Raw genomic sequence first — 14,406 nt, forward strand, 5'->3', positions numbered from 1 at the left:
CTGGCACACATAAACCGACAGCGAAAACCGACCACTAAACCGCATCTCATTGATCCGAGCCATGACGCACCCCGGCTCGGAAGGGTGTATGGCACTAGAGCTCCACGTCTGCTACGAAACGGGGGAAGGAGCGAGAAAAAAAAAGACAAGCGGCGAACAAGCGCCGTCCGACTCAGACACAACTTGACTTCAGCATAATTTCTACGGCTCGGCCTCGCGTCTGCCTTATTTGGGCGTTGTTTTTTCATTTTGCCTCACGAATTGCCTATTGAATAGAATGACTCGAGGGAAGCAAAAAAAAACGGCATCTGAATGACATTCGCACTAGGCTTTTTTTTTGTTCCTTCACTGTACTGCCACTCTCGAAGGTTGCAGATGGGAGAGTATTTGCAACAAGTGTTTAAATAAGTGAATATAAAATTGCGCATAGTATTATCCATGTACTAGTTGTTATACAAATACAACTACAGTAAGGTAAATCAGCTTTAGAGTCATGTAGTTAAATGAATTTTTAAACTGATTGATTGACCCTGCATTAAGATTCTTAAAGCTGCCGTCAAATCTTGGATGTTTTTTTTACATTTCCATTTGTTCTAGCATTCTAGAGAAGAGTTCAGAAGTCAAATAAAATGGCGTAAAATCATCCAGCATTGGAGATTTACTAGTAGACTTACTAATCTTCAGATATTTTCGAATGTTTAGACATTAAAGAATCTTCAGAGAAGAATCTCTCTTCTCTAGAAACTAATGACTCTTTTGAGAGTGAACTCACGATTCAAATCAATCCTAAAAGAAGGTTATTAATGAAGAACGTTTCATCTCAAAAGATTCATCAAAAACAATGTTATATTTATGTTATCATTTGACTAGAATTTCATCATGATCTTCAGAGGAATAATGAATCGTTTGAGAGCTGATTTGAATGAATCCCGACTGCATATCGGATATTCTTTTGCCATTCATAGACAAACGAAGCTTCAAAAATTCGAGAATCTTGAGACATTCATTTTGTTCAAAAATTCAAGATCGCCTGAGGATAAATTAATCTTTTGAGAGTCGACTTATGATTCAAATCATTCCTAAATGTTGATTCTTAATAAAGAACGTTTCATCTCAAAAGATTCATCAAGTACAATACTAGTTACAATGTAACGTTGCTGTTTGTGTTATCATTTGACTAGAATTTCATCATGATCTTCAGAGGAATAATGAATCTTTTGAGAGGTGATTCAAATGAATCGCTACTAAAGATTGGATTCTTCATTATAGGCATACGAATCTTTAGACATTCAGTTTTTACATAAGTTCAACATCGCCTGAAGATAAATGAATCTTTATAGAGTCGACTCATGAATCGAACGAATCACAACTGAAGATTCAAATCAACGATTCGTCTCAAAAAACACTACGATATATTTTTCTATCACAAACAAAAAAAAAACATTAAAAAACGCAGAAGAATTTCTAATAATTCCACCGCCAAGTTCAGCCCCAAATACAAACAGTCGAAAATATTCGTCAACATACCATTTTGCGCAACAGATCCTCATCCGTTATCGCCGACAGATCAGCGCAGACAAACTGAGCCTCCATGGCGGCAGGGGCGTCGGTATCGCTTTCGTCGTATGGTTTTCCCGAACGGATGAATGGGCTGGGCGATGCCGGCAGCAAACTTAATCACGATTTATCCGTTGCCGGCTCCGTTGGAAACGTGCGCCTTCTGTGAATGTTGTTGATTGTTGATCGTTTGTCGTATTGATCGTCGCCGTCGTTCCGGTTCTGGGTCGGTAGCACTGTGAATGAGGGCAAGCAGTTAAAAAGAATTAATTCTACACCAATCGCTAAAGGAAAAACGAAGTGAAAATAAAGCCTTATAAAACGAAGCTAGAGAACCCGGCGACAATTAATTAACAGGGGTTCCATCATCAGGGAACATCAAGCGATTACGCTTTCAATGGTAAACGAAAAAAATTACCTTTCTGCTTTATGTAATCTCGAGATAATACAGCGAGTGCGGATTAAAATTATGTTCGTTTAATTTAAAATAACTTAAACTTTGCTTGTTTATTTTACTTGTTTAAAAACCCTGCAACACCGTAAATTTCTTAAACGACACTACACATGTACGGGAATAATATCACTCCGGAGTGTAAAACAACACTTGTCCCTTAATGAGTAAATTTCTTCTGCTTTCTTAATGTGTCACTGAAGCACATTAAAAACTTTTATTACTATTAAATAACATGAATAAAATAGCAATAACCGAACAAACACTGAACGATTGAGTTCCCGAAAAAAAAACGTCACAAAAACGCTCAATAGACTCGCGCACCGGACACTTCACACCCTACCGTGGGCTTTTGCACTTTAACAGTGATAAAACGTGCCGCTGATTGTGTTCGCTTAACGCGCGGTAGTTTAAGTCCTGTGCGTGCCGTTCATGCCAGGCTTAACGTTTGCGAATCGACCGCTTTGAGGGCTCCTCTTCAGGCGCATCCGACGCAAACGATAGCGAAAGTGGTTTGCTGCTGCTCGTGGCTCATCGTCCGTCGGATAAGGCTGCGAATGCAATACTGACCGGGTACGGTCGGTGCGATCGACGGACTAGAGCCCGCCAGGTTGGTACCTTTTGCGGGAGCCTTCGCCGCACGGACGCCAAACGAAAAGCCTTCGGCGGTACCGAGAGCGCCACGAGAGGTCGACCTCGCCGGTTCGGGCCGGTCGAGCTGCCCAAAAACGACGCACAACAAGCGGCCCAAACCGGTGGTAAAAAAAAGGGTCCATAAACAGGGGTTTAAAACAACAACAAAAAAAACAACAATCCCATCGCTGCGCTCAGATAAGCGCAGCGCGTGAACGAGAGAGAGAGAGAGAGTACGTGGAAGAAAGGTGGGGATGATGTGGCTGGATGTCGGTAAAGGCGCAGAGGCCCGTTGGTGTAGGGTTTTTAAATGACCCCGAACAAAGTAAGAAAATAAAGCGACATACGATGCGAGGTGCAGCAGCATTTCCATATCGAAGGAATGCATCAGTGAGCATAATATGATGCAGTGGAGCGGTAGGTTAATAGCGCGACTTGTTCGCAGATGTGACCACATCCGAATGGATCATCTTCAAATGTAATCAGAACTATAGTTTTCAAGATCTTCGATGTCCCTTTTCCATCCTTTCCGAGGTGTGGTTTATATGAACAGCAAGCAGAAGTCCTCAGTAATGCAACACCTTAAGGATATCTGAGCGATATCAATGAAATCAATTTTACACAAGGTCGCTCGTGATTCTGTGCCAAGTGTCGAACTGCATGCGCCAAAGAGCAACACACCATACTTGGAGGCCGTGCGTGCTTGTGTGTGCTAGTGCTCGTCATCCCTTTCTGCCCGAGCGCCGTACGCGGTATCCTCCGAGCGGACTGCGCCGCCGACTTTGGTGACTTCCTTAATGGGAAGCAAACGGCAAGCAAAAAAAATAAAACAAAACGGGGCAGCATTCAAAAGCAACGCCAAACTGGGAAGTACCATCCAACAGTCCACACAGTGGAATATGCGTCCGATCGCATGTGCACGGTCGGGCGGCAGAGGCAGCGCACTGACACACCGTGGATAATACCCCATCCGAACCGGCGACCCTCAGCCCGGGCGCCAAACAGCATCCCCTCGAAGGGGATGGAGCGAAGATGTGAGCGACAGAAGGTATTGGTGCCCACCCGGCACGCCGTAATATAGACGTACATACCGCAGCACATCCATATGGTGCATACGGTCCGGTATCTCGCCGGACAACACCGGGGAGACGCGCACAGGGTGGGGGGGAACCTGATGCGCGAGGGCGTGTGAAAGCGAGAGCAACAAACCACAGCCACAGTGGGGCGAAGTGCAGCGGCAAACGGGCAGTAACGCCGATTTCGGACCGATTACGATTCAGGCAAACCGCTTCCCTTTTAAGGCATTCGTGCCATATATGGGTAAATGAGGTTTCGCGCTCAATGCGACGACTTGCTGACACTTCTGATTTGCCTTTGGTTTGGGCATTGGGGCACCGTCCACAGCACGGCCCGTCGGGAGGGGGTGTTCGTGGCCGAAAAGAGACACCGAAGAGCAGCACAGGGAGCTCGCTCGTCCGAGTTGTGGACCCTACTCTGCACCCGTGCCGGATATTCGGAGGTCACCCGGCCTCAGTACAAGTCCACTACCAGCGTGGCTTGTCTAACGATTGGGTGATCCCTCTTACACGCGAGTCCTTCCCACCAACTTCCCCAACCAATCGTCAAATCGGTTGACACAATTTTTGCTCCGCAGGCAAAATTCCTGACTTCCTCAAGAATTGAACGCGAGTTGGCGAGGAGAGGCAGAGGTAAAGGTCTACCGCACAGATGTCTGCTCCCAGGGCAAGAAGCCGGAAGATTGTACGCTGTGGCAACATCATTCCCGATGGCACTGAAAGCTTAATCGAGTTCGCGGGTAGGGAAATGCCCGACCGAAGGTCGCCGCAGTACGATGACGGACGGCCTTCCACGAGAAAAAATAGTTTTTTTCCCTCCTCTTAACCTCCAAGCGGGGTCCAACCTGATTAAGAAGGAAGAGATATTCCCTTCAATTAGTGAATGTATAATCTTCCCAATACCTGCGTACAATTATTGCACTTGCTTGGCCTTTTTTTTCCCCGCCCCGTACGGACAAGGTGCAGGAGAGCTGTTTCTAACTGAGCGCTGTAGCACCAGGATGTACTGTAACACCAACAGCGGCTTCCGTTTCTCACCGGCACTGACTCAACCGTAGCCCCTTCCGATTTCCACCATGCGGAGCTGCTGCTCGGGCTAAGATGTCAAGGCAAACGCATAGCATATGCAGCGCCATGGCGGGTCAGACAATATGGATTATGTCCATTTTTGGCAAAACGTCAATAATGCTTGTCGCCTTCCCATACCTGCCAGCGATTGCAGACGGGATTTTTTTTATTGTAAGTTCGGCAAACAAGTTGGGCAATATTTTGCTTGTAGACTGTGTTATGCTATGAGGTGTCCGTTACATTTGCGACCGAGACAATCTTTGTGTCTAACCAGTGCTCTTTATCTGTCTGTCCGATCTTCGGCACATCTGTGGATCTTCTTTCACTGCTGCCTCATCCTTGAACGGAATGGGAAAGGGATAGCATTATGCGTGTGACCTAGTTTTTGTCCGACCACGATGCAATGTACATCTCCGTTGCCGAAGCCTTGAAGATACGCGACGCGAAGTTGGCGTTCTGGCAGACATTGAACCGGGTCTGCACCCGACCGATGCTCAAGGTGAACGGGAACGACCTGACCTGTTGTTGGAGCTCTGCCTGGAGTGTGATGAGGCCCCATGTTCCCTATCAGACAAGACTGGAGATCCATCTCCCGGGCGATCTTCAAACGAGCCGCATTAAAATAACCAGCTCTGCAACCTTCCTATGCTCACGTTGCCGCCTGTCTGCTATTATTCACATCAATTACCGCTTTCGCAGGGCCTGTGCGGTGTAAGAAGTGCACGTGCTTCGAACTCACGTGCCGACCGCTGCAATTCGCAAAGAACTTCCTTGGGTGCTTAGGTACATAAACTGGGGAACGGAAAGCGATTCTTTCCGCACCGCCCTAGCATGAGCTTCATCATAACCTCAACAAAATTGGTCAAGTCAATTAGGAAAGAAAAGGGTTTCGAGTAGATGATACAGCAAGTGACCAGATGCCTGTTCAATTCAAACCAAAAATGTTTTTTTCCCTAATAACACCTTTATTTTCATCCGAGCAAATGGCTCAGTGGACCAATTCGCCGGAATGACAAGCAGCAGCACAACACCCACACCGCACACACGCCACATGCAAATAGCGCTACAAAGCGAAACCGCAAATAGTTGTCTATGAAGTGGTGCAACACAATGTCATCACCAGGCACGTGCGGCACGTAGGGGACGAGGAGAGGAGAGCCGGCCTGGACGGCAGTCTCGGTTAGTCTCAGGCAGATGGTCAAGCAAGAGCAATACATTGTTATTGCAGGTAAATAAAATGGCTGACTGCTTTTAGACGTTGCTTCCAACACCTGCAACCGTTAGAAGACTAATATACATGCGTTAATCCTGTCCCAATAGGAACTAAAATAGGCAATCACTGGAATAAAATGCGCTGAGAAAGCTGAGATACTGCGTTGAGATATATTGGAGCATCATTCGCTGTACGGTGATATAACCCTGCTATACGTCCTCGAATGTCTGAAGGTAGGAATAACTAAATCTATATGCAATTTTATAACCCTACGGCAGAGACAAACAGCACTACACAGGGGACGCTGATTGGTGATGAGAGGAAGAAAAAACCTCATATTGCGCAAAATAAAAAAAAAACAGCGACCAGTGCTCATCGCGAGGGCCAGCGGCTGCGGCGAACTGGAAGAACGGGGAAGCGTTTACTGCCTTTCAAGGGTCTTTCCTTGTTTGGATGGTTACCGCCACAGTACCGAGCATCAGAAGCGGGAAAAGCTGAATCACCTTGCCGATCGACATCAGGCAGCACCGCCGGGATGTGTCTCGGGGGCCGATCGGTGTTGCCACCATCTGCCACCCCAGTGTCGTAGTCGGCGTGATGAATAATGCATTTGTCAAAATACGGCTCAAACGCAACTCGACCGCACGGTCGCGGTTCAAAAATGGTAAATTGTTATTAAACAATAATTGTTACCTTTTCACTGCTACAAGTGCTTCCCTCTCGCTCTCTCTCTTTCTGAGCCCCCGAAGGGTGTATGAAGTAGGCGGTGGGCAAGGGACATAGGCAAGACATACATGCAATTTTTTGTTTCGGATTAGATCGATATACATGGGAAAATGTTTGCCGCTGTATAATCAGGGCGATTGGGTAATAGATTCCCATAGTTTAGAAAAGATCCTCGTATACTAGTTTAACCCTGCCTAAGAAGGTAGTGTTATTCTACATAATTGATCAATGTTGAATCTTTAAGTATATTGGGTGTACAACTAGCACCTTTCCAGCGTTTTGACACCAAACTTTTTAGATTTGTTTTGTGACAATTTGTTATATAAATTATAGAAAACCAGTTAGAAACTGCATCGTCTTAAACCCTTCTGTCGTCTAATGTTGAATTCCAGAGCAAAACAGAAGATCTCGTTTTTTGAACCCAAGATTTCAGATGATGATCACGGTGACCCACCTCGTACCGTTGAGATATTTTACAATTCCAGCTCTTTTATTCAAAAAGTGGTGATATCGAAGCGAACATGTAAGAACAGTCAAGAACTCTCACATTTGTAGTACCACATTAACCTTTTATTAAAGATGCGAGTTCTTTTTCAGCACCCTTTTAGTAAAGCCAGAGCTTCAAGTAGCTGGTTAACTACTCACGAACTGCCCAATTCCTCTAAGTCTCAATAGCGGAAATCAAGGCACTGAGCTCTAGAACAGGATAATCAAATACATTTGACAACTGTCACTTACAAACATTAAAGGATGACTATCTTAGTGCGTGTCTCACTTATATGTTGGCCTCTTTCTGCTGAATAGTAGAGTTGTGGGAAGTCTGGGCTATAAAAAGCATGTGAGGTAGAATTAGAATTCAACCAAAAAACCTTCTCACCGTGGCATTAGCACATGGCCGCGCATTGTAAGTCTTCCAAAATCCCATACGGGCATACAGCCATGGATAAATAAAATCAAAGACCCTCCTGTGTAGCTCTTGAGGATGTAGTGCCAACAAAGAAGCAAACAATCAGGCACATAAGGAACATTTATAACACGCTGGAAGCTCCACTTGCAGACCTCAATGTTAGCCATTAGAATTAGACATTAGAATTTCCCAAACTTAATTCTCAATCATATCATTATGCATTTACTTGTGCATAGCCCTATTCTATTCTAGTGCTCTTGCGAATTTCAGGCCGGTCGCCCAAATTGAGCAACTTTGCGTCCCAACTCCTTCGTGGAGGTTCTTCGGCTATTGCGATGGTAAGGTATTAAACGTGCATGCGTGCCCATCCTACAAAGCATTGTTTGCTAACGCATAGTTACACACCGTGCCGGACGTGATAGCTCAGCTGAATGTGTTTGTGTGTGTGTGTGTGTATGTGGGCACATATTTGCAAGAGGAACGCAGCGCACTGCCATACAATTGTCGTGACAGTTTGCGCTAGAGTAACTTAATCCGCTAGACACTTTCAAGCGCGCATCAAGCGTACGGGTTTGGGCATGGTATACGGGCCAGAGTACCTAGGCCTGGGCTCGTTCTATCGTTTCCTTCTCCCCATCGCGTCTGCCGATACCTACAGCCAAGGTGATGATACGATTAAACGCAAGGTTTTGAAGTTCCCGCACTGCACCCCAAAAACCCTGAAACACTCACCTGTCACGTCCCGGCCCACCGCCGGCGGTGATGATGGGTCGCGCCTCGCCAACGGTGCACTACGCGAGCGTTGGCTCTGAGCCAACCACAACAGTTCTTTGCGCGTTTCAGTATCAGCTTACTGCGGAACAATGTATCATATTAACCTTACGGTTTGTGCGCGGCCGAGCAACTTTTGCTGCTCACACGAACCGTTTTCCTTCCACATCTTACTACAAAATGGCCCTCTGGAGACACTCGTTCGAAGATCTACTCTTAATATGATTGTTTTGTTTTTCGTTAAGTTTACTATTATAACCACACTACATCAGGTTGCTGGAGGGAGGTTGAACCAAAAAAATAAGATTAACATGAGTCTTAAAAAATAATAAACCATCATACAGGGTCATACAGGTGGTTAGAATTGTTTGATTGTTGAACGCCTGTGTCGATGGAAGAGTTAGAATAATCAGCAGATTATCCGGTACACAACTGAAAGAAGCTTAGATAAACACTATCACACACAGTTTGATGAACATTCAATGCACCTAATTTAAATAAAAGCACTTTACATTTGTTGAAGAAGAACCACAACAATGCGCACTGTGCAGATTCAGAGCAGTCTATTATACAAGACGTCGACGAGAACATGAACTATCACGCATTTTTTTTGTTACACTTCAAACTATCGTTCCGTTTTTCCACCGTCCCATTACCTATCGCACATTCTATAACATCTGATCCACCTTAATTGATCTATTGGAGTTGCCTGCGTTGAAGACTGTTTCTCTCTCCCCCCTCTCTCTCTCTCTCTCATGTTAAAAACAGAAAAAAATAAACATTAATCAAAAATTTCCGCAAAACTTTACCGGAAGCCGCGATCAGCCAGGAAAAAGGGTGGTTAGCTCGGTAGCTCTTTTTTTTTCTTCCGTGTTTAGCAATGGAAAACGACTGTCGTGCGACTGATAGAGGGTGGAATTCCTCCAGACCTACGGAGCTCAAACGCAAACCGACGTCGGGGACGGTTTTCTGCTGCGAGACAAAAAAGGCACGATTCGCTCTCGATCATGTTTTCACCCATCATCTTGATTCTACGGCCTTTTTTGCTGTTGTTGTTGTTGCCCTCTCCGTCTCATTCACTCATTTCCACCCAATCCCCCATCGGAAACACACGACCGGCCCTATTTTTCCATCCTCCCACCTGCATCCCACCCTGCTTATTGCCATCCCACTTTCTCGCGCTTGGTTGACAACTAAACGGTTTTACGGTCTTTTCGTTGCCGCTTAGGATAGATTCACTTTCCTCGTTGGGCCACCACCTCCAGCAAGACGCATACGATCTGCCCATCTGTAACTTGATCTCACCAATGCTTGCCAATTTCCAACCGTGCCCGGCCCCCGCCGGTTATGCCGTTCGACTTCTTCGATGGTTGCGAAAAACCCGCGCGCGGTTTGTCGTGGTCAGTGCATTGCAAACAATGCTTGCGTTTCATCGCAAATTGTAAACAGCGGCATTCTACCTCTTTGTTCAACATCCACCGAACAGCGCAGCTTCGCTAAGCAGCAAGGAAAATCATAATTTTTTTTGCGATTCATGAATCTTTCGTTTCTAGATCGTTTCTAGATCTAGTCTAGGCCTTCGTCAAGGTATTACACTTAATATTGCTACAAACAGCTTTGTTTTACAGTTTTCGGAGTTTTGAGGACGTTATTAATTCACCCTAAAAAAATAAGTAAATGTAAATTATATGTCGCTTGCTTTACTGTACAATGAATCTCGATGCGTTTTATTGCCTGTTTCGCTATAATTTGATCGTTTCCAATCTCCTAAAGTAATCTCACTTACAGTATGCTTCTTACAATTCAGATTTTATGTATTTAAAAATGTATTAATGCTAGAATGCTTAACCACTATTATCTCATCTTGGCTTTATCTGCCGAAATTTCATGCAGGTTCTGATATGTTTCGATTTAATACAACGAACGTACTTTGTTCCATTCTATTAAAATGCTTAAAGTTGTGGTGAGTGTGTGGACAAAGTTATTCGCCTACCAATACAAACACATGTCTATACTACGGAAGTTCGATTTGAAGTTGAGCTGCATTTAAAATACTTAAATATTATTTTATAAAGGAACATAAATTAAAATTGAATATTATATTCATAAACATTAGCTAGGAAGACGCATGTTGCATGTAATGGTCACATGGATGTTATGCATGTTTACTGTTTGGAAAATTGATCTCCTCTCTTGAAGCACACTTTAAATCGTCTTAGTATACAATTTTCAATTACGCTACATGGCATTTTATGTTCTTAAAGCACAGATTTACTCTACCAAATATCAAACATATGCTGGTGGACGATAATGAAGAATAGGTCTGTTATCACATCATTCCGCATCGAATACTGGGGATTTTTTGTAGCTACATGTTGTAAAATATATGCCATTGTTTTAATTCAGTTTAAAAATAGTTTAGATCGGTCCGTAAATCGAGTTGGATTTAAAAAAAAAACAATGGATAATACTCTTCTTTAACTTTGAAATACATATTATAACAAACAAGGCTTGTGTGAGAAATGCCCCCGTTAACAATATTATGAGTTTTAGCAGAAAGCATTGAAATAATCTCCACGCTACACTAACTAAAGCGAGTATTAATCGCACAATCATTAATCGGGTCGATTGTATTAAATTGACAACACTACATTTCCATGTATTCATTTGTACAATCAGTCATTCAAACCAATTCAACTGTCATGTGGTGTGTATCTTAATGCGTAAAGCTTCAGCTGGATGCAAAAACTGCATCGAATTAATGTGCTTCTCGTTCTTTAAACTCTACAAAATGAAATGCTAATTGCACTTGCCGATTATCCAGAGGAAACTCAAAATATTTGAGTTTGTTTTTGTTTTCTACTATCAACAGCGACAAGATTTCTAATTACTCTTAGCGATCTTTAAAAAAAAACAATAAAAGACTCCACTCATACTGAACACCAACAGATAGCAACAATAAAAAAAAACTTCCCAACTTCTGATACTCACTAATGTCACTTCCGCTTTGGAATGGATCCCAGCCAAAGCTTGCAGACAGCGTTTCAACGATAGGATGAACGCTCAATCAGTAACACCGAGATGTACGAGTTGTTGCAAACAACGATCAAGGTACAGTGGATCTGGATACATCGATACCTGGGATTTGTGTTCTATGCTGGTCCACATCACTACATCCTCAACGCCCGTCGTTACCGAGCGACCGATGGTGAAGAGTAAACCGCGTCGAAATGCCACATCAAGATAGTACAAAATTTTGGTACCAAGCAGAGTATTCGGTAGGTAGCATCGGCGTGGAAAGCCCACAGCAAAGAATGCTGCACCCGGGTTGGGATGGTGCGGTCCCTGTACGCCGGAGGTGATACTGTAAGGGAATATGGAAGATTATTATGAAGTAAATATGCAATAAAAATGCCTAACAAAGTTCTTACTTGTAAGTGATTTCATATATGCCGGTTGGCGGATAACCGGGCAGCCCACCCGAAAGCAGCTGGTAAGTCATCGTTCCTGGTGGTTGATTTCCGATCTTCACCCCATATACCGACATACAGGTTGGACATTCGATGTAGTAGTTCTACGGAAGGATAAGGATAAAATAAACATAAAAGATCGCGACAATCATTTAACACCTCCTGCTCTAATTCAACTACGTACCTTTTGTGAGGAGACTGAACGCCGTTGCTTCACCAGCAGCATATTAAGACAATCCAGATGCATCTGATGCTTACATCTAGACAATGCCACGTTTACCTTCTGACTGCCGGGACGTAACTCTTCCATACACATTGGACAAGGCTGGGCACGGGGCCAACGTGGTGGATCGGCCACTTGTACGTACTTTGCAATCGGCTTCGATTCACGCGTTACACCGACTACCTGTAGACCATTAGCAGGGTCATTCATTAGCGACAGCAGTGCTGGAAATGATTCAGGCGTTGGCAGTTGATATCGAGCCTCCAGTTTGTTATGAGGCAAAAGATCTTCGGGATGCGACGATATGTCTTCTGCAGGTGCTATAATGGCGTGACGGCGTATGGACTGTTGGTCCGTAGATGAGCCAAACGTGCTGGGCATGAACACCTCATCACTACCAATCGAGCTGTTCAGCATGTCGAATTCCCAGGAGTCGAGATGGTGTCGGCTGCTAGTTTGGCTTTCATGGCTCAGATAGGTCGAGACAGTGTCCACGCTCGGACGACGCGCTTTATGGCTGCTGGCTGCGTCACTGCTACCACCACCGCCTTCACCAAACTGTTGACGGTGGGAAGCCTTCTGTTGTTCCGTTTGTTGCAATCGTGCTAACTCTGGCGTTTCCGGTACAACACACTGATGCTGGTAGGAACGTCCAGAAGCAAACGCGTATCGATTACGTTGAGTTGATTGTTGCGCGCCGTTCTGGTTCTTTTGAGCATTGTTTGATTGTGTAATTTGATTTAAACTCGATGGACCAGCCATTACCTTTGAGCCTTGCGAATGCGGCTGCTGTTGCTCCTGCTGCTGATGCACGCTGTCATTCACCGGTGCATGTGATTTGCTTCCAAATATGTTGTTCAGTATCTGAGTCAATTTGCCCGAATGTTGTTGACTACCGGAGGATCCCACGTTAACAGCGCCCTGCGGATTGCCAGTTCTAGAATTGCTCGCATGTGCGGTATTCTGACCCTGTACACCGCTGGCAGCTCCTATTAAACCGATCGTATCTGACGGTATTGCCACCTTCAGCAACGGATACGGTGCTTGGTTTTTGCGCCGTATCGGATTGACTATAGGGTTCCGCCGTCCGCTCATGGTTTGATTCATACTGGTCAAATCGATCAGGAATGGTTTTTTCAGCGCCGTGTTGTTCAGATCAAGCAATGTTTCACCCTTGGACCATGCCTGCTCGATCAGTGACTGGATGTCAAGGGGATAACGATGCCACGCAATCTTCGGATTAGCACCGTACCATTCCCATTTGATACCCATCGCAGCAGGTGAATTCGGTGGATAGAGACACCGTCGGACGCTTGCATTGCGCAAGCCAGCCGTACCGTGCTGCGTTTGCACCATCTGAACCAGGTCTACTTCATATAGAGCCAATGTCGGATCGGCATCCTTTAGCAGCACGCGCGTAAGGTTCTTGGTATAGGCGCGCTCCAGCAGTTGAGTTACGGACGGACTGTACGGTAACCAGGAGCACCGGTCAGACATTTCATGCTCCCAAACCACCACACGGTGCTGTGGCGTCGACATTTTCGAAACTCAAACCTAAATATTCGCTGCGTTTGCTGCTACATATAAAGAATCCACCGTTGTACTCTATATGCTCTTTCCTCAAAGATGTATGATCATCACAACATCGTACACTTTTGCAAATCTTTAGTTTAGCTGCCCGCAAAAGCTAATTCTTTGCACGAAATCAACGGTTTAAAAAAGGACGGCGGCCGTCAGACAGTTTAAGGTAGTTAATATCGATTTCCTATATTGTTTTAACAATATTTTTTGTAATTTGGATAATACTGCTGCTGTTCCTCGATCAACATAGCTGCATGCGTGTACCAAACCGTTCACGATCTTTAGAAGTTATCTGTAAGAGATAATTGTTTCAATCACAAAATAGATTAAAATCATTAAAACAATATAGAGTAATAGCATAATTTTTATAAACAATTGACTTTATTTTTTTTCAATTGCTCTCCAATTCGTTTCGTTGATTGGTTTTCTCTTCAAACATCCCGAGTTATTACTGGCACTGGTGATAAACAATAGGAGCATGCGGATTCGCTTTACGCTAGGTGCTACTGTACTTCAACAATTCAACAATACTTTATTTCTTTATTAATTTTATCAAATGAATGGGCGAGGAACACAGCCATGGGTACAAAGATGTTCATATACTCTCTTTTACGTTCAACGTAAATGCTCACCATATGCTTGTAAAAGATGTATGATGCTGCATCTAAAATTCTCAATGTTCACAATACAGTGCCCAAACATGGCGTTTCTATAATTGGCAATTCTAAGC

The 14,406-nt window shown here is 44.3% G+C and overlaps 2 protein-coding genes across 2 annotated transcripts in view; both read right to left on the bottom strand.

Annotated features, from left to right (window-relative positions):
- The window catches only part of LOC128719153 (uncharacterized), a 34,117-nt gene extending 32,524 nt beyond the window's left edge, over window positions 1–1,593 (bottom strand). Inside the window, exon 1 of the mRNA XM_053812779.1 lies at window positions 1,528–1,593. Within this exon, the coding sequence (XP_053668754.1) occupies window positions 1,528–1,593 (66 nt within the window). The remainder of the gene's footprint in view (window positions 1–1,527) is intronic.
- A 9,872-nt stretch (window positions 1,594–11,465) lies between these two features.
- On the bottom strand, window positions 11,466–13,634 carry LOC128709087 (protein deltex). The gene is made up of 3 exons (XM_053804074.1): window positions 12,057–13,634; window positions 11,834–11,976; window positions 11,466–11,766 (listed from the first exon to the last, which is right to left on the bottom strand). The coding sequence occupies exons 1-3, from the start codon at window positions 13,632–13,634 to the stop codon at window positions 11,466–11,468; spliced, it is 2,022 nt and encodes a 673-aa protein (XP_053660049.1).
- Between the last annotated feature and the right edge of the window lie 772 nt (window positions 13,635–14,406).

The sequence above is a fragment of the Anopheles marshallii genome, chromosome X (genome assembly GCF_943734725.1).
Source record: "Anopheles marshallii chromosome X, idAnoMarsDA_429_01, whole genome shotgun sequence".
In the NCBI taxonomy this organism is placed as follows: domain Eukaryota; kingdom Metazoa; phylum Arthropoda; class Insecta; order Diptera; family Culicidae; genus Anopheles; species Anopheles marshallii.